The sequence below is a fragment of the Piliocolobus tephrosceles genome, chromosome 20 (genome assembly GCF_002776525.5).
Source record: "Piliocolobus tephrosceles isolate RC106 chromosome 20, ASM277652v3, whole genome shotgun sequence".
Taxonomy (NCBI): domain Eukaryota; kingdom Metazoa; phylum Chordata; class Mammalia; order Primates; family Cercopithecidae; genus Piliocolobus; species Piliocolobus tephrosceles.
This window is the reverse complement of record NC_045453.1, coordinates 30,950,313-30,972,653: the sequence shown is the minus strand read 5'-3', so window position 1 is coordinate 30,972,653 and position 22,341 is coordinate 30,950,313. Positions and strand designations below refer to the sequence as shown.

Sequence of the window (22,341 nt, the reverse complement as noted above, 5' to 3'; positions counted from 1 at the left end):
TCTGCTATGCACCCTTAGTGGAAGGTACGGCGAACCCTAGCCTTCTCCATTCACGAGCTGGCTGTGATTCTTGGGGATCAGTTAACAGCAGCTGACCTGGTGCCTATCTTCAATGGATTTTTAAAGGATCTGGATGAAGTGCGAATAGGAGTTCTTAAACACCTGTATGATTTTCTAAAGGTAGGAAGAAGAGTTAAAAGCAAAAAACAAGCCTCCCTCTCCGAATTAAATTTGTGAAACCCTGGATGGATATGGTGTCAGTGAAAAAAAAAAAAACAATGCGGTTGTTTAGCCTTCTTTAGCTGAAATGTACCATCCATAATCTTAAAGTGGGAGTTCTTTCAGTGATGGGTAAATATTTTAAACTTTTTTCTCCTAATTTTCCTGTCCGTTAGTTTTAATTCTGTGGAGGATGGTAGACACAAAGCCTAGCACACTCTTTGCAAAAGAAGAAACCAAGGTCCCCGGGTAGTGACCCGACTTGCCCAGAAGTCACCCAGGGGAAGAGCCTGGGCTGAAGTCCAACCTCTGTTCTGCATGAAGCACTTTTTCTGCAAGTTGCTTCTGCTTCCCTTCTGGCTTTTTTCCGCCCCCTAAAGGAATGATGGATATAAAAATAAGAGTTTAAAAATGACCTAGAGAAACTAATTACTCTCATCCACATGACCAAGAGCTGCCCTCCTCGGACTCTGGTGTGAGCTGCTGCAGCCGAGTCTCTCCTCTCCTGGTGCAGAGCAGCAGCCTCACTCCCTGGGAAGCGGCACTGGCGTGCTGTCTTCCAAACACGCACAGACTGGGCTTTTGTTTGTTTGTTTTTAGGTAGGAAATTACTAAGGCAGGAAGACCTCAGGGGCATTCAAAAATACATAATAAGCACATGTCCCGGCCAGGGGAAAAGGTTGGAGGCGTTCAGGGATGCATTTGATGTCAGTGTACAGCAACGTTCATTCACAGCCGTGCTGGGTGATAGACTACGAGGTGTAGGGGAAATGCAAAAGTTCTTACCAGTGACAAATATATAATCGGAAGCGGAATAAAAGGGGGCATTTGGGGTCATTTTGAAGGATTATACATGTTTGTTTATATATGCATTTTTAAAAAATAGTTGCTTCATGAAGACAAGAGGAGAGACTATCTTTATCAGCTTCAAGAATTTGTAGTGACTGATAACAGCAGGAATTGGAGGTTTCGATATGAACTAGCAGAGTAAGTAAAAATATATTTGGGGATATGAGAAGGCAAACTAGATGGAATAAATCTTAATTTTCTTACCATATAATTGATTTCTAAAGCAGCAGTAATAGTGTTCTTTTAGATAAAGAGATTATGTTTTTATTAAGGTATAAACAGAATTCCAAAAACCCGAAGTTACAAATACCACAATCTCCGGGGAGATATTCATTTTCAGATGAAGACAGGGCTTGAGTCACTTTCGAATTAGAGTGTTCTGCTGTTCTAGAAGGCAATTTATTTGAACCAAATAAAAGATGAATCACCCACTCTTCAATATTTTCCTATTAATCGGAGCAGTTTTTGCCAGAGCTTTCTTGAACATTCTGAGTAGTCCTCTCTGCAGTGTACAGCATGCCTAATGCCCTTTAGCTACTGTGGGAGACAGGAAGGGGTCTAACCCAGATGAGATGATTATGAAATAATCCCCCAAGGTGGCTCCTATCTGCACATCATTTTGTGCCTGAAGGAGTTATTTAATTCTGTCTTGAGCTGGCAAAAGGAATGTTCCAGGCTTTAGTGATGATGAAAAGGTAGAAGCATCAGTTTAAGTAACTCCCCTTCCTAAGGTATAAAATGTGCCTTTCATGGTGGGGGGGAATTTGTTTGTGGCAGTTGTTTGGGTTTCAGTTTTTACCTTGTTTTCATTTCAGTGTCTTTAATTTTCATATTTCTCATCCACAACTAGAAATCTCTCAAATAATTGTCTTCCCCAAATAAATTCATCAGGCTTTTGCAGCTATTCAGGATATGATTTGGCTGATGCCAGGGGCAAACCGAAAGCCTTTCTCTTTTCTGTGGTCTTTAATCATTCTGCTTAATTTGAGAGATTGAGGTTTCAGTCATTGTACCATGTTCCCAGCATCCTGTTCTGAGTCGAGAAAAACAGGCCCGTGTTTTCCATGAAAGCAGTGCGACCTCTAGCGGCGGCGCACGGGAAGTGGGCGTGCTCGGTGCCCGGAGGAGCTGCCCCGGGAGGTAGCGCGGCCCCAGTGCCCGACCACGTTATCTTCCCCCGCTACGCGCCCTATCTCCCATCTCCCATCTCCCGGCTTATTGAAGGCACAGCGACTGATATGAATTCTGTGCTCCCGTGCCTATGATATTGGTATCATTTTTTTGAAAACAGTGTTTTTTGATATGAAAGTATTCACCAGCACTCCTGGCTTCTGGTTCCAACTTCCTCCCCATCTCTTTTTCATTTCCTTTCGTTGCCTGGGTGAAAACAATGCCATTTATTTTCATGTCCTTCTCCCCATCCCCATTTAGAAAGTAGTGAAAGCTTTGGTAGTGGGTTTTCGCAGCTAGCCGTCCCCTGCATGCTTTTGTCTTTTGGAGTAAGGAGCACGCGCTCCCAGTTCTCTCCAAGCGGACCTCGCTGCAGTGAAACCGCCTCGTGTGGCCAGGAGCCGCGAGCAGGAGCATCCGGTTCGGTTTGCAGTTGGAGAAACGCTGGGGCGGTCGTGCAATCTCAAGAGTGTTCGCTTGATCTGTTGACCTTTGTGAACTTCAACATTCTGGCTATTTTTATGTTATCTGATTTTTTAAGTTTTATGTACTTTTCAACTGATAACCTAAAATCGAAATATTAAATCTGTATTCATAAATTTCTCAGCCTCTGTTTTATGGAGTTTATTTCCTTTTGTTTGATTTGTACGTGTGTGAGATGAAGAATTAAAATTTTGTTCACATTTTTTTGCATGGTCATTTTGCTCAGCTTTCTACTGTTGGCATTTTACTGAAGACCAAAATCTTGCTGGGTCTTTTGCTGTTCATTTCCCAGCCTGGCTATTTTTATCTATAAGATGAAATGACAGTAAAAAGAAATCAATAAGTTTTTTTTTTTTTTTTTGCCCCAAAATAATGTTTTTTTGTTTGTTTGTTTTTGTTTTTTTTTCCTTTTAATTTCAGACAGCTGATACTGATTCTGGAACTCTATAGTCCCAATGATGTTTATGATTACCTAATGCACATTGCCTTAAAGTTGTGTGCAGATCAAGTTTCTGAAGTTCGGTGGATCTCCTTCAAACTAGTAAGGAATCAGGGCATTTGCTCTGTGGTGTTTACCAATAGGAATGTTGATGTATCTTCCATTTTAACTCTTAATTTTTCTGGGCTTAATTTGTCAGCTTACCTATGAAACTAGCTTTTAAAATTTGAAATTAGGAACTTTATTATAGTTTTATCAATTTGTAAGATAGATTTTTTGTTAAGTTATGTGTTTCAGTGACGGAAATTGTGGAGTAATCCTTTTATATATGAAACCCTTTAAGCAGTAGGTTAGTGTTTTTAAAATACAGGTTGATTTACAGCTTGGTTTTGTAGAAAAATATTTAGTGAGCAAAGCCTCTGCTATACAAAAGCTGATCCTGTTTTTTATGTGGGCTTTATACCAGCTGAATGCTGATGAAAAAAAATCACATTTGCCAATATTGATTTTAAGATACTCGAATGGTATTAAAATTTTATAAAAATGACATGTTCTGAAAGGTAATGATTTAGTTATTAAGCAAGGGGACATGCTCTAAAATTTGGAACCTTAAGATTAGTAATATATTTTTCTAATGTCAGTCTCCTTTTAAATTTCATTTTTATGAAGGGTTTTATGTGTGTATGTGTTGCCATATATTTAAACATCTTTTTTCTCTGTGTTCTAATGATGACCGTGACAAAAATTACTTTCTCCTGTGCTTATAAATTCATTTTAAAGGTGGAAGGGTGCATAAAAATGTCTAGTTTCCATGTAGAGTAGTATTCATAATTCAAATAGATGGCAGCATTTTAAATGTACTCTTCTGATATTTTTCACAGGTTGTGGCAATTCTGCAGAAGTTCTATTCCAACAGTGAAAGTGCGTTGGGGTTAAATTTCATCAATGAACTCATCATAAGGTTCCGGCACTGTTCTAAGTGGGTTGGAAGGCAAGCTTTCGCTTTCATTTGTCAGGTTAGCAAGACCTGGGGAGGGATCCACCCTGGGTATACATCTGCCATGTGATGAAAGCAAGTTCACCAGACAGAGAATCTCAGCCCTGGAACACTAGCCAGGAACTGAGGAATTAGTTCACCTCGCCCTCTTATCTCACAGGACATTGGGACCAACCCAGTGTGGTGAAGGGACTTGCCCAGGGTTACCCCACTGGCCTACTCATTTGCCACATAGCTATTGATTGAGTACTTACCATGGTCCAGACAGATTGTAGATGCTAAAGACAGAGTGGACAAGCTTCTGCTCTCCTACACTTCCATCCAGTAAGGTAAGGGCCAGGCCCACAGTCCACTCCTGCCCTATCCAGGTCCGTGTCCACCGCTACACCTCACCTTAGCCAGTGGCCTTGGAAGGAAGGCGGGATGAAGAATTGGGCAGTGGGTTAGGGCACAGACTTTAACCTCTTTAGAGTAAATGTGTAGATTCGTATCATCCTGTCCAGCTCCTCAGACCGCCCTCTACTCAGCCTCTTGGAAATGAGGGTGTGGTTTATGTTTGCCTCGGGGCAATGGCAGTGATAATGGCTGCCATTTCTTGAATTCTTCTTGTGTGTCAGGCATCACATCACACATTTAATTCTCTAATAAAAGGTAGTATGTCGTGGCGGGCACCTTTAATCCCAGCTACTTGGGAGGCTGAGGCAGGAGGATCGCTTGAACTCGGGAGGAGGAGGTTGCAGTGAGCTGAGATTGCGCCATTGCACTCCAGCCTGGGCAAAAGAGTGGGACTCCATCTCAGGAAAAAAAAAAAAAAAAAGAGATAATGCGTATTGAGCATGGCGCACCCATTTACCTTTAGACCAGCTCTTTTAGGTGAAACATTTGAAGCCCAGAGAGGTTAGGTCACTTGTTCAAGATCACACAGGAAGTGTAAGCCCATGATTTTTTTTTTTCTGCTAAAGTATTGTTTTTAACATTTTAACTTTTCATTACTCACGTTTTCAAGCATATACAAAGGTAGAGGGATTGGCGTAATGAGCCTCTGTGAACTCGCCAGCCAGCTTTGTTGATAGTACAGGGAAGCCATGGTTGGGACTGTACCTGACCCCAGACCACAAAGCCCCCTTTTCCTCCCTGATGACCACGGGCACCAGAGGACTCACCAGCACCCCCTGTTGGACCACGGGGACATTACAGGGGTGCTTTGGCAGCCCACTCTGAGAAAGGGCAGTGGATGGTGGAGTGACTAACAAACTCACAAACCACAGGCTTGACGGCACAGACTTTTGTGAAGGAAGAGTCAGTGTTCCAAGTTAATTTGTGGAGAAAGCTTAATGGAGATATTTTTTACTTTTATTTTTAAATTCTTTATCTGAGATTTAGAAAATCTGAAATAAGCAAAAGGACTCTTGGGCCGGGGGGGGGGGAGGGGGGGGAAGGGGTGAGGGGTAAAAGACTACACGTTGGGTGCCATGTACACTGCTTAAAGGAGCCCAGGAATATGTGCCTGCCTTCTAGTGTTGTCGTGGGCTTCCATGGGCTGATAGAGCTAAGCTACCCAGCATGGCGCCTGGCACCTAGGGAACACCAGCAGCCACCACAACGCCCATCCACCACAACACAAATTATCCTGGAGTAGAAGAGCCACAGGAGTTAGAACCCACACTTCAGCTTGCAGTCCCTACCCTGCAGCCACTTGGTGGTTATAAGACTTCTGGGTGTCACCACCACATTGGAAATGGATTTTTTTTCACCTGTAAAACTAGGCTGATTTTGAATTCCAGGGCTAGTCCTGAGGATTGAGAGAGTACATGTAAAGTCTTGTAAGTGGAGAAGTTGTGTGCACATGCTGGGGATGACTACAGGATGGGCGTTTACTGATCGTTTACAGAGGTCTGGGCTTTGGGTTATGACTGTCACTTGACAGCCACGACTGCTGTGAATGACATTGTCCTAGATGTTTTGCATAACAGACTTGTCATCCTACAGATGAGGAAACTGAGGCTCAGAAAGGCTAAGCCGCTTAACCGGAAGTCACATAGCTACTAAAACCAAGTTAGGTTTTGAATCTAGACTTTTCTGACTCCAAAGCCCACCAGATCTTAACCTACTTGGAACCCACTGCTTGGTGGTGAATTATAACAAAATATTAACTGTGTTTCTAACCAAATGCAGTGCTTGAGATTTAAAAATTCACACACACGCCTCAAATATACAGATTCTGAAATGACTTCTTTGGAATTAAAGAAGTGTATGTTTCTGGAAGACTGCTGGAAAACATCACTTCTTTGGCTGTGACTTTCTTGGGGCAGGCAGTGGTGAGCAAGGAGTGTGTCCCCGTGGACCAGTTCGTGGAGCACCTGCTTCCCAGCCTCCTGAGCCTCGCGTCAGATCCTGTGCCCAATGTGAGGGTTCTGCTAGCCAAAGCCCTAAGGCAGATGCTGTTGGCAAAGGGTAGGTGGAGCACTTTTCGGAACTCACACATTGCAGGTAAACTCCAGCAGTTGTTAAAGGCCTCAGCTAGATTTCCTCTAGGAAACTGAGGCAGGTTGTGTGACAGCACGCTTAAGGTTTATTATGTAAATGAATATATTAACTTTTATGCATCATTTTATGTTATTTATAAAATGACTAAGGAAATGAATGTAATTTGGTCTTCACACTTAATAAACATATACTAAAATGCAAAATATTACATAGCTTTCCAGAAATGAGGGAAACTGATAAATTTTGAGTTATGACATGAAAGATTATGAAGCCTTAACTGCTATTACGTTTTAATGGTATTGTTTTGTGGTCAGTTAGGAAATACTTGTAACCCAACTAGTGGGTTATTTACACCTGGACAGGACTTAATAAAAGCTTTGTGTTTCTTGGATAGTTTATTTCTACACCACACATATAAGAAAATATCTTGAACTCTGCCCTACATGTACATTTCTTGCCACTTCACCCCCTGCCCCACCCTGCCTGCAACCTGCTCCTGTTCCACACATTGCCATTTCTTTTGTGTTGCAGGAAAAAAAGATAGTTACTATAAGTTTTAAAATATACATAACTGTTAGGAGTCCATCTTTAACATTTTAGAAATACTCTTTAAGGCATTTTATCAGTTGAAAGGACTTATATCTGTATTTGTTCTATGAAAAATGATTTATTGTCCTGACATGTGGCTAACAAAAAACAAAACCGCGTGTGTTTTGAACACTGTTCATGGCATACCTAATTCAGATTCATGGTTTCTCTCTTTAGCGTATTTTAGAAATGCCGGTAACCCTCATCTTGAAGTCATTGAAGAGACCATCTTAGCATTGCAGTCAGACCGGGACCAAGATGTTTCCTTTTTTGCAGCCCTAGAACCAAAGCGGCGGAATATCATAGACACTGCTGTACTGGAAAAACAGAATTAACTACTCCGTGATGAGTTGCACTCTGATTGTTTGATGCTTGGCACATATGGCTTATCGTAACTTGAAGGGGAGCTGATTGTATTATACCAGCTGGGGGAGATTCTGGAGCCTTTCATACTGTGCACTCTGACTGGCACCTTTGCCGTCTGTACCCCGAAGGCACTGAACCTGATGGGGCTTTTTCTGGATGGCTGGGCCATCCTGATCAAGCCTGATCAGTAAGTCTGTGGAAAGATTGCAGACCATGTAGCTAACTGGGCACTGGAGCCTCTGAACCACCAGGCTGCCTGCCAGCAAGTTATTTTCTCCATGGCAGACTATGATCTGAAGTCCTCCCAACCCTTGCCAAGTAAAGTAGTTTATTAGAAGCTCTTAAGTCTTTAATAGACCTGCGTATTTCCTTCCCTTATGATTTCCTATAAAATATAGTTTCTGATGTTATGTTTTATTTTTAACTGAAATACTGTACATATGTAAATAACTCTTGACAGGAAGAAAATATATAAATGTAGTATTTGCCCCCTATCAGTGAGCTGAACAAATACATCATTTAAATCTATGCTCCACTTTGAGTTGCTACAAATATAGTTCAGTTTGTTTACTTTTGAAAAATGTGATAAAGAAATCTAAAGAATGATTGATGGCAGTCTTTCTAATATTGTGCCTTGGTCATAAACTACTTGGAACATTCCTCAGGCACTCACTCCTCCCCGCCTGACAGGAACTGTTTCCATGAAGATATGTGTTGGCCTTTGATAGAGGCATAAAGCTGAAAGATTTTTCATCTTTATATGGATACGCTCTCATATGTTTAAGAACTTGAGAAGGAAATGGATAACTGAGGTTTTTCCATTTTAATATGGATATGTTATATGTTTAAAAACTTGGGAGGGAAATTGATAACTGAGATGCATGGATATTGACTTTATATCTAATGCTTTAGAATCTTAACCAAAAAAAAGGAAAACACAGTTCTGATCAGAACCTTCCCACAAGTTCTACGCACCTGTGACTTTGGGGGTCAAATTACATACTCCTCAAATTGACTTAAGTACACATCACTTAGATTTCATGCGTTTCAAATTTAGACTGAGAAGTATGCTCTAGAATTTAACCAGGTTTGTTAAATTAAGGTTTTCTAACCATTTGAACATATTTTTTACATACATGTATGCACATGTCATTTTTCTTGTTTCTATTTTTATGTTCTCAAAGGTAGGAGAAGGAAGGAAGGAGGAAACAGCTCATTTGGGGTTCAGGAGCTGGCTCTGCTAAGGGCTTGTAAGCTGTTTCTCTTCTGCCCTTGGATCTTTTTCTTGTCTTTATTTTTTAATGAAATTTTGAAGCTATGTATTGAATTTTCTGGTATACAGGATGTTACTCCCACCTCCAAATTCCATTTAACTGATTCTTTTAAAAGAAAGATAGGAGTATATACACCATGCCAAAATAATAATAAGGTACGTATGTGACAGGGTAGCATTTAGGCAGCATCAGCAAAAAGTGAGTTAATAAATCGGAAGCTACATATTTAAGAAAAAAATCGGTCAATCCGTCGTGTGTTTAATACTTGCCTAAAGTAAATGGAGATATTGTTTTGCTTTGGTAACTGGCAATTTTTATGTTTGATTGCCTACAAATTGAGATTGTTTTGTTAAAATCTGTTGATCGAGCAGCAAGTAGAATTATTCAACTGGAATCTTGTATTCTATTCAGGGCTTAATTTTCCATTAAGGAAAAAAATGAGCTTCAGTTTGTGTTGTGATGTGTATAATTTGCATGCTGAATCACAACATGCTTGGATAGATTGTAGAGACTCTGGTAAATAAGCTAACCTTTACAATTTCAGTTTATATGTTAACATTTTTCTATAATTTGAGTGCCTTTCCAATGCAGAGATATTTTTTATGGCTGTAATTTCTCTGTAAAAATAATTTTTAAGCTTACATTTTATTCTTTTTTTGCAACAACCAAGATTTTTCTAAGATTGTTCTGTTTCGCCTTGCCCTCCTAGCTCCCGCCCCCATCACTTCCGCGCTTGTATTTTCTAATTATTCATGGGTGCGATGTTGAGTGTTTGTCATTTGACCACCACAGGTAGGCTTCCTGTTTACTTGAACACTCAGCCTCATCTCTGGTGAATGAATGGAAAAGCACAGATGGGTTTCTCCCAGGCAGAGCTCACTCCAAAGGTGTCTTCCTAGAGCCAGCCCAGCCTTTGTCAAGGGGACGTTTCTCCACTTAAGTGTGTTTATTAGCATCTTTCTCCTGCCCATAATTCAAGAGCATTTTCAGAATTGATAGATTTTGATGCAGTTTTGCAAGTTTCCATGGAAGGCTGTCTTCCACTTCTGGGATCCACCCCCAAGTCGGGACCAGATCTGCTGCAGGGAGTCATGTTTATGAAATGTTTGTTTTTTGTTTTTTTATTCATTCACACTAGAAGTGTTTTTATAACGAAAGTCTGCACTTTACAACTCTGTAGGCCATGCATGCAATGGTGATTTGGAGCTTTGTTCACGGGTAATTCCTCCAGGTGATTTATCCCAATTTCTGCAAAGATCCTATTTTAAACAGACACGGAGAAGTGGTAACCGTTTCCCAACAGCAGTAAGAATGCCCCTTTCATTTGCCTGGTGAAAAGAACAGTCATTAACTGCAGCCTGGAGGCTTCGAGGAGGTGGGGACCGGGCCTGAGCTCAGGACTGGGTCCTCAGAGTGTGGCCGCCCGGCGATGTCTCTGTATTTATCAATAAATCTCCCTGTTGTTTTGGGAAGGGCCTACGTCCTGTTCCATTATTTAAGAATCGTCTCCCCCGGCCACGTGAAACCGCGTCTTTGTTCATCGCGGAGCGGGAAAGGACTCCGGGACCCTTGGGCGCCGCCCGCCCGTCGGTCTCCCTGGGGGCTCAGGCGGTCGGGCAGGGAGAGGCCTCGCCGTGCGTCTGGAGGGGGCGGGCACGGAAGGGCTTGGGCGTCACAGTGGGGCGGCGGGAGCACGGGCCCGGCGGGGGCGGCGATGACGCGCGGCCGCCTCACTTGAGCCGCGGATGACGCGCGGCCGCGACTGGACCATGCGGCGGGCGGGGGCGGGCGGAGCGCGGGCGGCGGGGCCGCTGGGGGCCGCCCCTCGCCTGGACCCTAATGCGGGACGCAGGGGCCGTATGCGGGCCGGAGCGCAGGGGCGCGGCGGGCCCAGGGCAGGCTCGGCGGGCTCGCGGCCCCTCCCAGCGCAGTCCCTGGCCTGTGCCCGCGGCCGGAGCCAGCGGCTCGTCGGTGACCCGAAGGCCACGAGCGCGTCGCCCGACTTGGCCCCTGACGTCTTCGTCCTGCGGGTGCGGCTGGAGGAGACGGGGGAGATATTCCGCGTGGCAAATTGCCGCGGCGACATGACCGTGCGGGAGCTGAAAGAGGAACTGGACCTGATGGTCGGCATTCCCTTCAACCTCCAGCGGCTCCAATACCTCGACGAAGGTGGCTTCTGCCCTGACCCCTTCCCTGGCCACATGCAAGGGCATCCTGTCCACTTCTGAAGCTGGATTCCCGAAGGGAAGCTTGCTTACGTGAGAAACCCCAGATGGCAAAGGAAAGCCCTGAAACCCAGCCACCCTGAAACCCAGATGGAAGGGCCATTTGGGGTCCTGGCCACAGAGGGACTTCCCAGTCTCAAACACACGGGATTCAAATTGGACTCCCAATCAAGGCAAACCTTGTCCACATGACCCGAACCCACAAGCAGGTCCTGCCTGGATTGGGCTGCATCTGCCAACCCTGAGCAAATCGTGTCCAAGCCAGGACCCCCCAGAAGCCAGACCCTCAGGCTCCCTATGTCTTCATAAGGAGCACAGGTCCCAAAGCCCATAAGACTTGTCTGAAACAAAGCCTGTCCTCAGCAGGACCCCCAAACCCAGGGCAAGCCTGCCCATGTCAGTTCCTCACACTCAGAGCAAACCCCAATTCTCCTCCATGCTGGTCTTGAGAACATCAGAACCCCAAATCCTCTAGCCAACCATGTCCACGCAAGCATGCCAAACCTGAAACAAACCCTGCTGACCTCAGGACCCACCAACCCAGAACAAAATTGCCTGACACCGAACCCCGAATCTCCAGGCTAACTATGGCTACCTCAGAACCCCAGATCCTCCAGCTACCACATCCACCCCAGGATGCCAGGGCTTGAACAAACTTTAAGCACTTCAGGACCCCCAAATCCAGAGCAACCATGCCCAACTGAACCCCAAATCTCCAGGCTACCCATGACTACCTCAGAACCCCAGATTTTCCAGCCACTTTTGTCTTGCAAGGACGCCAAATCAAAACAAACCCTGTCCATCTCAGGACCCCAAAATCAACAAACCAGCCCAAGACTGAACCCCTAATCTCCAGGCTAACCATGACTCAGAACTCCGGATCCTCCAACCACCGTGTCCAGGCAAAGAGGTCAAAGCTGAAACAAACTCTGTCCACTTTAGGACCCCGCAACCAAGAACAAACCTGGCTAAATCTGAAATCCCAAATTCCCAGACTAATCATGTGACTGTTAGAACCCCGAATCCTCCACAACCATGTCCACACAAGGTTGCCAACATCTGAAACAAACGCTGCCCTCCTCAAGACCCCATATAGCTAGACGCAAATTCTGCCCAAGTTTGAGCCTCAAATCCTGAAGAACCCTGAATCCCAGAGCAGACTCTACCCACATCGTGACCCTCAGTTGCCCAATTCTGGACCCCCCGTCTCCAACTAACCATTTGTGCATCTGAACCCCAATCCATTAGCCACTTCTGCCTACATAAGGATGACAGTCCAAAATGAACCCTGCCCACATATGGACCCCGAAATTCAAAGCCAACTCTGCTCACATCTGAAAGGCAGTCACCGAGCTCACCATGACCATACCAGAACCCAAATCCCCTCACAGTGTCTTCAGAAGGGCTCCAAAGAATAAAACAAACTCTGTCCACAACAGGATCCCAAAGCTCGAGTCAAACCCACCCGCATCTGAATTCACCCCCAGACATGAAACCACGTCTACATCAGCACTCCAAGGTTGAAGCCAGCCATGTCCATATCAGGAAGTCAAGGTTCAAACCAAACCTTGCCTCCACGAGTACCCCAAAACTCAAAGCAAACTTTTCTTGTATATGTAACCCAAATCCTTCAGCCAACCTTATTTATACCAGAACCCCAAATTCCAGACTAAACCCTTCATATAGCAGGAGCCCAAATTTTGGAGCAGATTTTATCACCGTGAAGACCCCCAAATCTCAGGGCAGATGTGCTCTATTCCTACCCTCCAAACGCCACACTACTCGGGGCTACATCAGATCCCCACATCCCAAAACAAGTCCCGCCCATGTGAGGACTCCAAATCCCAGAACAGACCTTTTCACATCAGGACCCCAAAACAGACAGCAAACCTTACTTTAATCAGAACCCAAATCCAGAGTCAACTGCCCTCACAGGAACGTGACTCTCAAAGCAAATGCTGCTATCCACGGTTGAACCCTGAATACTGGAGCTAACCTAGTACATATCAGAACCCCAAATTCCAAGCCATGTCCTTGTTCACATCAGGAGCTCAAAGCTAGCCCAGCCGGAATCAGAACCCAGAACCCAAAGTTCCCTGTGACTGAATTAGGACCCCAAGGGCCCCGCTCCAGACAAGTTTCATGTGGTAGATGCCCAGCGGAGGCCAGGCACCCTAGAGCCCGTCTCTCTTTCCATCAGTCTCCTTCCCTGACCTGAAGGCGTGGCTTTCCCTATCCCGATTCCCTACAATATTTAGGATATGAGAACAGGATCAAAGTCCCTGGCTCCATCATCTCCCCACCTGGTTGAAATCAACACAACACACTTCAAGAAAATGAAGATACAGAAAAAATCTCTGAGCTGCTGCACAGAGAATGTGAACAGCTGATATTGCAGAGAGACTGCAGCTGTACTGCAGGGGCTGGGGAGCGATGGAGACAGACAGATCTGAAAGCAGCCTGCCTCCACGGGCTTGGTGCTGCCAGACACTGCCCTTCAGGGCTCAGCTTCCTAATCCATAACACAGAGCCACCAGCTCTAGAATTCTCAGGAGCCGTTTCCCTCTATGGACAGAAATGACTCAGGAAACTCAAAATGCACAGTGAAGGCCAAAATACCTTCCTTTGCTCTCTTTAAAATAGGTTAAGCATTGTTCATGACATATTTATTTTCCTATAGGAGTATTTGGAAGATGCTCTTGGGCATTTCTGAGGTTTTATTTGGAAAGAAATGTGTTTCCAGCCTGGTCTGTATTTAACATATTAAAAGTGAGGAGAGTTGTTGAAGGACTTAGTAAGAGTTCCCAAACAAGTAATTTGAAAATTATGTATCATCAACTACAAATGCCTGGCACCCCTTCTGTTCATTTATTTTCGCTGATGAGCTGTGCTGAGCTATTAATTCAAGAAAGCTAAGAGGGAGCGAGAAAGAGGGGGTGACTTAACACTGATGTCACAGTGCTATCACTCAACAGGCACTTAGCAACTGTTAGAAGCTCGACCTCTCTCTGCTGTTGCAGTCCTTGCCGTGGGTGGTAAACAAGAAAGACAGAAGGTGCTACTCATTATTAGAAGAAATTTGGGCTACTGCCTATAAATAATCCTCTGAGGCCTCTCCTACCCACCTCAAAATTTGGGGCAGGGGGAGATCAAATGAGATCATGTGTGAAAACCTTGAGATACACAAATCTAAAAGGGGTGAGCACATCCGTGGGCCAGGGTTGCCCTTACACGTCTGTCATCAGCTTTGATAATTTATTTAGCTGGTGATAATTAGTATTTGTCTAAGTCCAAGGCAGTGGCTGCCTGTTTATAAAAAGAGGATGTACTCCGATTTCTACAGGGGTTGTTCAGCATGTGGGAGTTGTACTCTTGCACGTCTCAGCAAAACACAGCTTTACTCAATATTTTCAAAGTTGTAGGGAGTCGAGTTGTCTTACTTAGACTAATCACCGGTTATCGCCTGTGTCTGAACCACAAATAGGACACTAATGAACAGATTTGCCGATCACTATTGCCTGTTGACATCTACCATCCTGAGTTTCTGGTAGCAAATTAGTGCTCATAGAGCCAAAAGTGGGAAGCCAGTGGCCCTGGAGGGAGGCAGGTCTGATGCCAGCACTGGCGTGGCTGTTTACAGGCTGTGTGAGCCTCCGTTTGCTCATCAGCAGATGGACATAACAAACCTACCTTGGAGAGCTGTCCTAAGGATGAAAGAATATAGGTACTCAGTCTGGGCACCAAGTAATCACTAAGTACCTAGTACACAAGCACAAGGCAGTCAATCATGAAACCAGAAAACTCATGAATCCCACTGACTTGGAATGTAGACCGTCTCACCTGGGCAGAGCTGGGACTCCATGTTGGTGGCATTGCTTATAAAGAAAGCATGACGCCAAAGGAGCTCTGGTACTCCAAGTCCAGATTGGGGTGGATGTCAGCATTAGCTCCTTACATCACATCAGCTCTCAGCTAGGGAGATTGTGTCCCCCAGAGCCCATTTGGCAATGTCTGGAGACTTCTTTTTTTTTTTTTTTTGAGACAGGATTTCATTCTATTGCCTAGGCTGGAATGCAGTGGTGCAATCTTGGCTCACTGCAGCTCTGCTCAGGTGATCCTCCCACCTCAGCCTCCTGAGTAGCTGAGACCACAGGTGCAAGCCATCAGGCCCAGAAAATTTTTGTATGTTTTGTAGAGACGGGTTTTTGCCATGTTGCCCAGGCTGGTCTCGAACTCCTGGGCTCAGGCAATCTGCCCACCTCAGCCTCCCAAAGTACTGAGATGACAGGTGCGAGCCACTGTGCTGGGCCTGGAGACATTTTTGATTGCCTTGATTTGGTGAACGTGCTGCTAGCATCTAGTGAGTAGAGGCCGGGAAGCTGTGAACACCTGACAATGAGGAGGGGCCCCTGCCATAAGGAGTTACCCAGTCTAAACTGTCAGCAGTGCCAAGGTGGAAAAATCCCTCCCAGGCTTCAATTTGAAAGATCCAACAATTTTTTGTCATTGTCACCTCTTTAGCCAAGTAATGACGTTATCCAAGAGTATTTTGGTTTACCTTATATGACTTGTATAACCACATTGTGCTGTGTGTCTAATGACTGGTTACTTCAAGTTTAAGTCATTCTATTTGTAGAGTTTGCCTCATAAAATGACTTTACTGACTCATGTGCCTTTTCACAATAGGACAAGTTATAATTACAGAATTTTATAAATCGCTGGCATTGTGATTTTGTTCGGCTTCCATCTGAGCTGAACCAAATTAATTTTCTAAAAAGCATTACCAACAACAGACAGACCCACGCGGCACCATCAAATGAGATTCGTATTCGATATTTCTAAAATTATCTTTGTGGCACTCAAGGTCAGATAATCTCTTAACTTAGCCAATGTAGTAGTTTATCTTTAATACACAATTTTTTAAAAGAAAAACATGATTCCCTGCAGGAGTTTTGATGGATGACACTACCCTGAAGTTCCACGATGTTGTTCCTGGAGGGATTATTTCATTATGTATCTGGCGTCATGACGGATGGACAGAACTTGTTTTGGCGGCTGCGGAAGGGGATCCCAGCAAGGTGTTTTCGTGCTTCTTTAAATGGATATTATACATTACGAAGCAACCGTAAATTGTGGGGGAAAAATTAGTCTTTAATATGGATATCTGAGTAACAGTTTCAGAGCAGGGAAGAGAGAACGATGAGCTGTGTCATAATTACGAAATACTGCACCGAGGGTTTGCCTTCACTCCTTGGGTTTACCATTTTGCTGGGTTTATCAATTTGTGATTTATAACCCACTTACCGCCCTGCCCCGCCCCGCCCCGCAAAGGAGTCAAGGCAGCACGTTTCTATTCATGTGTATGAGTGATAAGGTTGGAAATCTAATTTAACACTGAGAGGAGAACTCCAGATAACTGGGAAATGCACAGCTCAGAGCTTGGGGCTGTGGTACAGGCCTCTGCCAGGTGCTGCCTGTTTCCGGGGTGGTGGGAAGTCCCCTGTTCCCAGGGCGAGCGGTGGGCGCTCTGTCCTCCAGGGCTCCTGCTGGCCTCTCAGCTGGGCTCTAGGGGTGGGCAGTGGGGGCAGGAGGACAGAAACCAGATGTATACCCAGCAGGGAAGATGAATCACTGCGACACGAGGGGCAATGCTATATTCTTTCTAGAAAAGAAAATCGGATGGAAAGCTATATGCTCCTGGAGAAGAGGAGACAGAGTTTCTTTGCTGAGAAAGGGGTCAGGGAAGGCTGGGTGTAGCAGGGGCTGGGACTGGCATTCTCGGAAGAGTGGGTGGGCTCGGGGCAGGTGCGGCAGGAGGCAGCCTTGGCAGGGAGGGTGGGCAGGATGGGGCACCCAGGCCTGACACACCTCCTCCCAATCCCTCCCGCTTCTCCTCCTCTGCACGTTCCTCTGCCCCTTCTGTCTCCCTCCCCTTTGTCACCAGCAGTGTGGTCCAGGCTTGGTTTTCTGACTCTTGCTCTGGCTGCAGGGGTCCCCTCCCTGTTGTCTGAAGTTATCAGAATTGCCATCATCCTCATCTCGATTCTGCTTCTCCCACCGCCCCAGTCCTGACTCCCACATCAGGGCAGAGTATCCTCCCTGGGGGAACCCATAGCCTTCCTCCCAGGCTCAAAGACTTAACTCACCACGAGCCGGTTACATGACTGGGCTGTTCACCTATGCGTGTTCAGCTTGCTCTGAAACCTAACGGAGACAATGGGCACACAAATAGATGGGAAGGCCAGAGCTGGTCTCCAAGAGATGCCTGTCACCCTCTGGGAGGCCATTTGTATTGGCTGTTTTCTTTCTTAGTGGCTTCAACCACCTTCCTGTGGACACCCGGCAAAGCTATTTTCTCTCTTCAAAACATCGACAGGAAGACCTTCCTGTGTTCCGAGGCTGACTGATGGCGAATTCGTATTTCCTGAACATCTATAAGGCATTAAATTATGGCCTCCCCATCCTATCCTGGGTGTTTCTCAGCTTTTCGTGGAGGTTTTGTACCTCTCTTTTCCCATTATGAGCCTGAGTTTGACATTCAAGCAGGCCTTCCCCTGAGCATGCCCCATCAGCCATCCAGCAGAATGTAGCCACGCTTTTGAGAATAACTCAAACTCCTCTTATCTTGCACAGCTATCTTGTCTCGGGCTTACTGAAGATTCCTTCTACCGAACTGCCAATTCAGAACATTTTGAGGGTGAGAAGTGGAAGCAGTGGACGTCTCAGAGGGCGTTTGTGGCGCTGTATGTGGCCTCACACAGAGGTCACTCTGTTGCTGTGCAGTACCTTCTAGAAAATGGTAATTCTGGTAGAAAGCTTGCTATATTCATGAGTTAGGATTTTTTGCAGGTAGAAAGGACAGAGTATCTTGTGTTCCAAGTCCTTCCAGCAGTAGTTTCCCGGACCTGTGTCTTGTCAGCCACCAATCAGGGTCCCCATGGGACCACTCGCTCCCTGTCTAGGCAAGTGTCTTAGGGTATGCCAGTCAGAGGCTGCCCTCCTTCTCTTTACCAGGTCTCAAAAAGATTCTTTCTGGTTCAGTGAGGCAGAAATTTCAGGACCCAAGACACCGGGGGCAGCTACAAAGGATTCCTGGTTCATTTCCAACCAGACATATTGCTGGGAATATTCCCATGCTGTCTGCGTGATTTCCAGCCTCACATGAAATTAGGATGCTGCAACGGTCCAAAATGGTCTAGCCTCTGGCCAGGCACGGTGGCTCACACCTGTAATCTCAGCACTTTGGAAGGCCGAGGTGGGCAGATCACATGAGGTCAGGAGTTCACAACCAGCCTGGCCAACATGGCGAAACCCATCTCTGCTAAAAATACAAAAATTACGTGGGTGTGGTGGCATGTACCTGTGGTCCCAGCTACTGGGGAAGCTGAGACAGGAGAATACAACAAAAACACACACACCAGAAAATAAAAAACAAAAACAAAACAAAACAAAAAAACAACTAGAAAAAAACCCCAAAATAGTTCACCCTCCAGCCACCACAGCTCTGTGGTGGATGGCAGGCTCACCATTCTTCCTTCTCCAAGCCTCGTTATTATTTTCTCTCAAGACATTCATGCTGAACTCTCTTTTCACCCCACCTCCACTTAAGGGCCTCCTTCCTCTCTCTCTCTCCCTCTCTGTCTCTCTGGCTCTCTTGATAGATAGAAACAGAAGCCTAAGACAACATTGTCTTCAAATTAAAGAGCTTTACACAACATTCCATAGGTGTACACTCTATCCTCCCTGGATGTGGGATATTTTTGGGAAAAGATGCCCACTGATGGAGATGCAGACCACTCAAGAACAATGGAGAACAGCTGTAACAGCCCAGACCACCAGCTTCGTTGGAAAAAGGGAGAACATGTTATGTGGTGTTTGGCCAATGGTTTGGGCTCAGGAGGGGCCTTTCCCAAGGGTCTCCCGTATCAGCTTGCCTCCAAATTAGACAACACCTTCTTTCCTACCCACAGCCTTGGCTCCAGCCTCTTAGCTCAGTCATTGCTATTTTTCCCACTTACACCGAGCGAGGTGGAAAACATCTTGGTTTTCCTGGGCCAGATGATTGGGCCGTGCATCGGGTGTATAAACCTCTGTGATGGGTAAAGGTTACCTCAACAATATTCTCCTTCCTTCCTTCACTGCCTGTCTGCTCTTTGCTTGTTGTAAAATGAAATATGGGCTTTGCACAGCCCAGCAGTCCCTTAAGCTCATAAAAAGTCATTTTCACTCTGATGGAACTGTGATGTATTTGAAGGCACCAGTTAAAAAATTACAGCCAGCTTTGCAAAGTTTTCTGTCCTCTGCAGACAGCTGCTGGGGGGAGGTGTCATGGTCGACACTGGTGTTCTAAGAGCCTATTTAAAACTTTACCTCACCAACCAGCCAGAGCTCATAAAAACTGGCTACCGAAATGTCAGCTGAATTTAATTGAATTGCCTTGTTTTCTGTGTCATGATATTTGTTATCCAGAATTTGATTCAATTCAACAATTCCATATTGGACACCTGTCATTAGCCCATCCATCTGCAGGAGGCGGTGAGGAATTTAATCGAAGTGAAATCTGTCCATGAGTCAGGCTGCCCATTGCGTCATTTCCCGAGTGCCTGTCTTCTGCAGGCACTGAGCTACGTGCTCGGGATGAGAACAGCAATGAGCCAGATGTGTGTGTTTTCTGCCCTCCTGGAGTTTATGAGGGGAAGTCAGTAGATTATTACAAATAATTCCGTAGTCAATGGCATACACAGTGTTGTGAAGATGTAGAGTGTCTATTGAGCTTATACAGGAGATTTCACGGGGTGGGAGAACTAAGGAAGATTTTCCCAAGGAAAGAAATGAAACCTAAAGGAAGGTCAGAGTTAGCCCAGAATAAAATGAGACTGTTGTGAACGGGCCTGGGGCAGGAGGCAGAGCAGGGTGTAGTTTAGGGATGAAGGTGGAAGGTAGGTATAATTGGTGCCTTGGTGGTGGGGTTGGGGAGGAGAGGATGGTAGGAGGGAATGCTGGAACAGTAATGGGAAGGTATGGTGAGAGTGAGCGGGAAAGACCTAGAACATCAACCCACAGGTGGCGGGATGGCAGTGATGGATCTGAGCAGGAGTTTGATATGGGCATTCTGGAAAAATCACTGGTTACTGCCAGGGGAACAGACTGGAGGCAGGGCAGTGCTGGAGCTGGGCCAGGCAGCAGGACCTCCCTGGGGAGCACTCCCTTCACAGCCCTGGACCCCTCCTGTGTTCCCCCTCCGCATATCTTCCTTCTGGCCAATGTTCTTATTTTACAGGAGCCAGCTGCCTCAGCAGATCCCCCCTGGGCAGGGCACCCCTGCATGTGGCTGCAGCGATGGGTCGGTCAGACTGTATAAGTCTTCTGCTCCAGCACGGGGCCTCCATCCACGACAGAGACGCCAAGGGGGAGACCCCCATCTCCATTGCACACCGCCTGAACCACACACAGAGTGAGCGGCAGATGTTCCTTCTCCACCAGATAGCAAAGTCAGGGATAAGGGATCTTAATGACTTGGTCATGAAGAATGCTTTGCAGAGGATCAAGTCTGGGTTTAGGACTAAGATAATGATGATGACCCCTCATTAGCTCCCAGTGGGAACACTTGCCTGTTGAAGCTGGTTTGGGCAACTTTGCAGAGTTCAATCCCATGGGGTCCTTGGTGAGCAGGGAGGCAGGAAAACAGGGCAATTAACCTGAATCAGATATGAAATTATCTGTCCTCTTTGCAAATGATTTCGGGAGGGTGTTGATGGCAGGAGGTAAGTCTGCGCTCATTTGATAATCCATTCCAGACTGAACAGGCTCTGATGCCAGCCTTTAATTTTAAGCTATTTGTACATTGTACCCAATAGCGCTGCTTAGGGTGATGGGAGCCAATTACCTTCTCTCCCTTCTGGGGACTGTCTAATGCACTGGCATAATAGGAGTAATAACAATAATGATAATAACCCTATTGTTATTGTACAAAACAAGTGCCAGCGAATGTCAGGAGGTCGTGTGTGGTGTGGGCTGTGAATTTCAGTCTGTAAAGCTGTGGAACTAAATGCTCCCACAGTTAATGTTCCAGGTTTCCTGAACCATCTTTGAGGGGTCTGCTTCTTGAGTCAGGGGCAGAAGGGAAGCTGGGTGAGCTTGGCTCTCCAAACGCATTCTCCAGAAGGGATGCCTTATTACTCTTGTTGAAAGGTAACACTAGATGGGGAGGAAACAGTGTAAAAGAAGATGAGAGTCAGGCTGGCCACATCTTCTCTTTTGTCTCATCCCCAGGGGTCCATGCAGTCTCCTCTTGCTAGTGTTCTCCTTTTCCTGCCAGCACTGGGATAGCCCTTCCTTCTTTTCTTTGAGCAAACCACCTTGGAGTGTCTATCTCAACTCTCAGGTCTCTGCATTGCAAAACCTTATACCACGCTGCAGGATGTGCTTGGTGTTCCCTTAAGATCCCAGCCTGCCAAGTGCACGAGTGAGCTGGGCGTGGGAAACAAGAAGGAAAGATAAGGATGGGGCCAGCTGTCTGAAGAGGGTGCTGAGACTCGATTCCTGCAGAAATGAAAGGCAGAGGCTGCTAGATCCTTTAGAGCTTTCCAGACCTGGAAATCTGGCTTTTTGAAAGGATCTCTCTTGACTTTTTTTTTTTGAGACGGAGTCTTGCTCTATTGCCCAGGCTGGAGTGCAGTGGTGCCATTGCGGCTCACTGCAACCTCTGCCTCCCAGGTTCAAGTGATTCTCCTGCCTCAGCCTCCTGAGTAGCTGAGATTGCAGGCACCCGCCACCATGCCTGGCTAATTTTTGTATTTTTAGTAGAGATGGGGTTTCACCATGTTGGCCAGGTTGGTCTCGAACTCCTGACCTCATGATCTGCCCACCTCAGCCTCCCAAAGTGCTGGATTTACAGGCGTGAGCCACCGCACCTGGCCAGATCTCTCTTGATTTTTAAAATTTGGCTTGAATTTTTGAAGAACGTGGTCTGCTACAAAAAGAGTGAGAAGATGCGGGGCACACCCATGTGACTGCCTCTCATTGTCAAACTCCATTTCATGGAGAAACGTGGTAGAATCGATCCAAGTCTCTCTGGAACAATCCAAAACTCTGACGCCACAGTGAAGGAGTAGCCACGGGTCTTGCTGGGTGGCGTATGGGGTCCACTCTCCCACCTCCCACAGACCATTCATGTTTTTCTAAAGCCCTACCTTCTAAGCAACTTTTGGAATCAAAATGTGTGGCAATGGTCTTGTGACCATT

The 22,341-nt window shown here is 45.8% G+C and overlaps 2 protein-coding genes across 8 annotated transcripts in view; both read left to right on the top strand.

Moving 5' to 3' along the window:
• LOC111555690 (serine/threonine-protein phosphatase 4 regulatory subunit 1-like) overlaps positions 1–10,344 on the top strand; it is an 89,998-nt gene extending 79,654 nt beyond the window's left edge. For 6 of the 7 annotated variants that reach the window (XM_023231990.1, XM_023231989.1, XM_023231987.1 and 3 more), the window contains 6 exons: positions 19–180; positions 1,106–1,206; positions 3,142–3,262; positions 4,042–4,176; positions 6,470–6,611; positions 7,410–10,344. In XM_023231990.1, the coding sequence (XP_023087758.1) occupies positions 19–180; positions 1,106–1,206; positions 3,142–3,262; positions 4,042–4,176; positions 6,470–6,611; positions 7,410–7,567 (819 nt within the window). In that variant the 3' untranslated portion in view covers positions 7,568–10,344. Of the gene's footprint in view, positions 1–18; positions 181–1,105; positions 1,207–3,141; positions 3,263–4,041; positions 4,177–6,469; positions 6,612–7,409 lie in introns of those variants that run through there. The other variant, XM_023231992.1, reaches the window with a different exon arrangement.
• Positions 10,345–10,617: 273 nt separating this feature from the next.
• Positions 10,618–20,688, top strand: ANKRD60 (ankyrin repeat domain 60). The gene is made up of 4 exons (XM_023231939.1): positions 10,618–11,041; positions 16,045–16,175; positions 17,731–17,896; positions 20,378–20,688. Exons 1-4 carry the CDS (start codon positions 10,618–10,620, stop codon positions 20,686–20,688), a joined length of 1,032 nt encoding a protein of 343 aa, XP_023087707.1.
• Positions 20,689–22,341: the final 1,653 nt, after the last annotated feature.

Coding starts and splice junctions, on each gene's coding strand:
- ANKRD60 (XM_023231939.1), top strand. CDS start 10,618: ATGACGCGCGGCCGCGACTGGACCATGCGGCGGGCGGGGGCGGGCGGA. Junction 11,042..16,044: donor GCTCCAATACCTCGACGAAG/GTGGCTTCTGCC, acceptor GATTCCCTGCAG/GAGTTTTGATGGATGACACT. Junction 17,897..20,377: donor GCAGTACCTTCTAGAAAATG/GTAATTCTGGTA, acceptor CTTATTTTACAG/GAGCCAGCTGCCTCAGCAGA.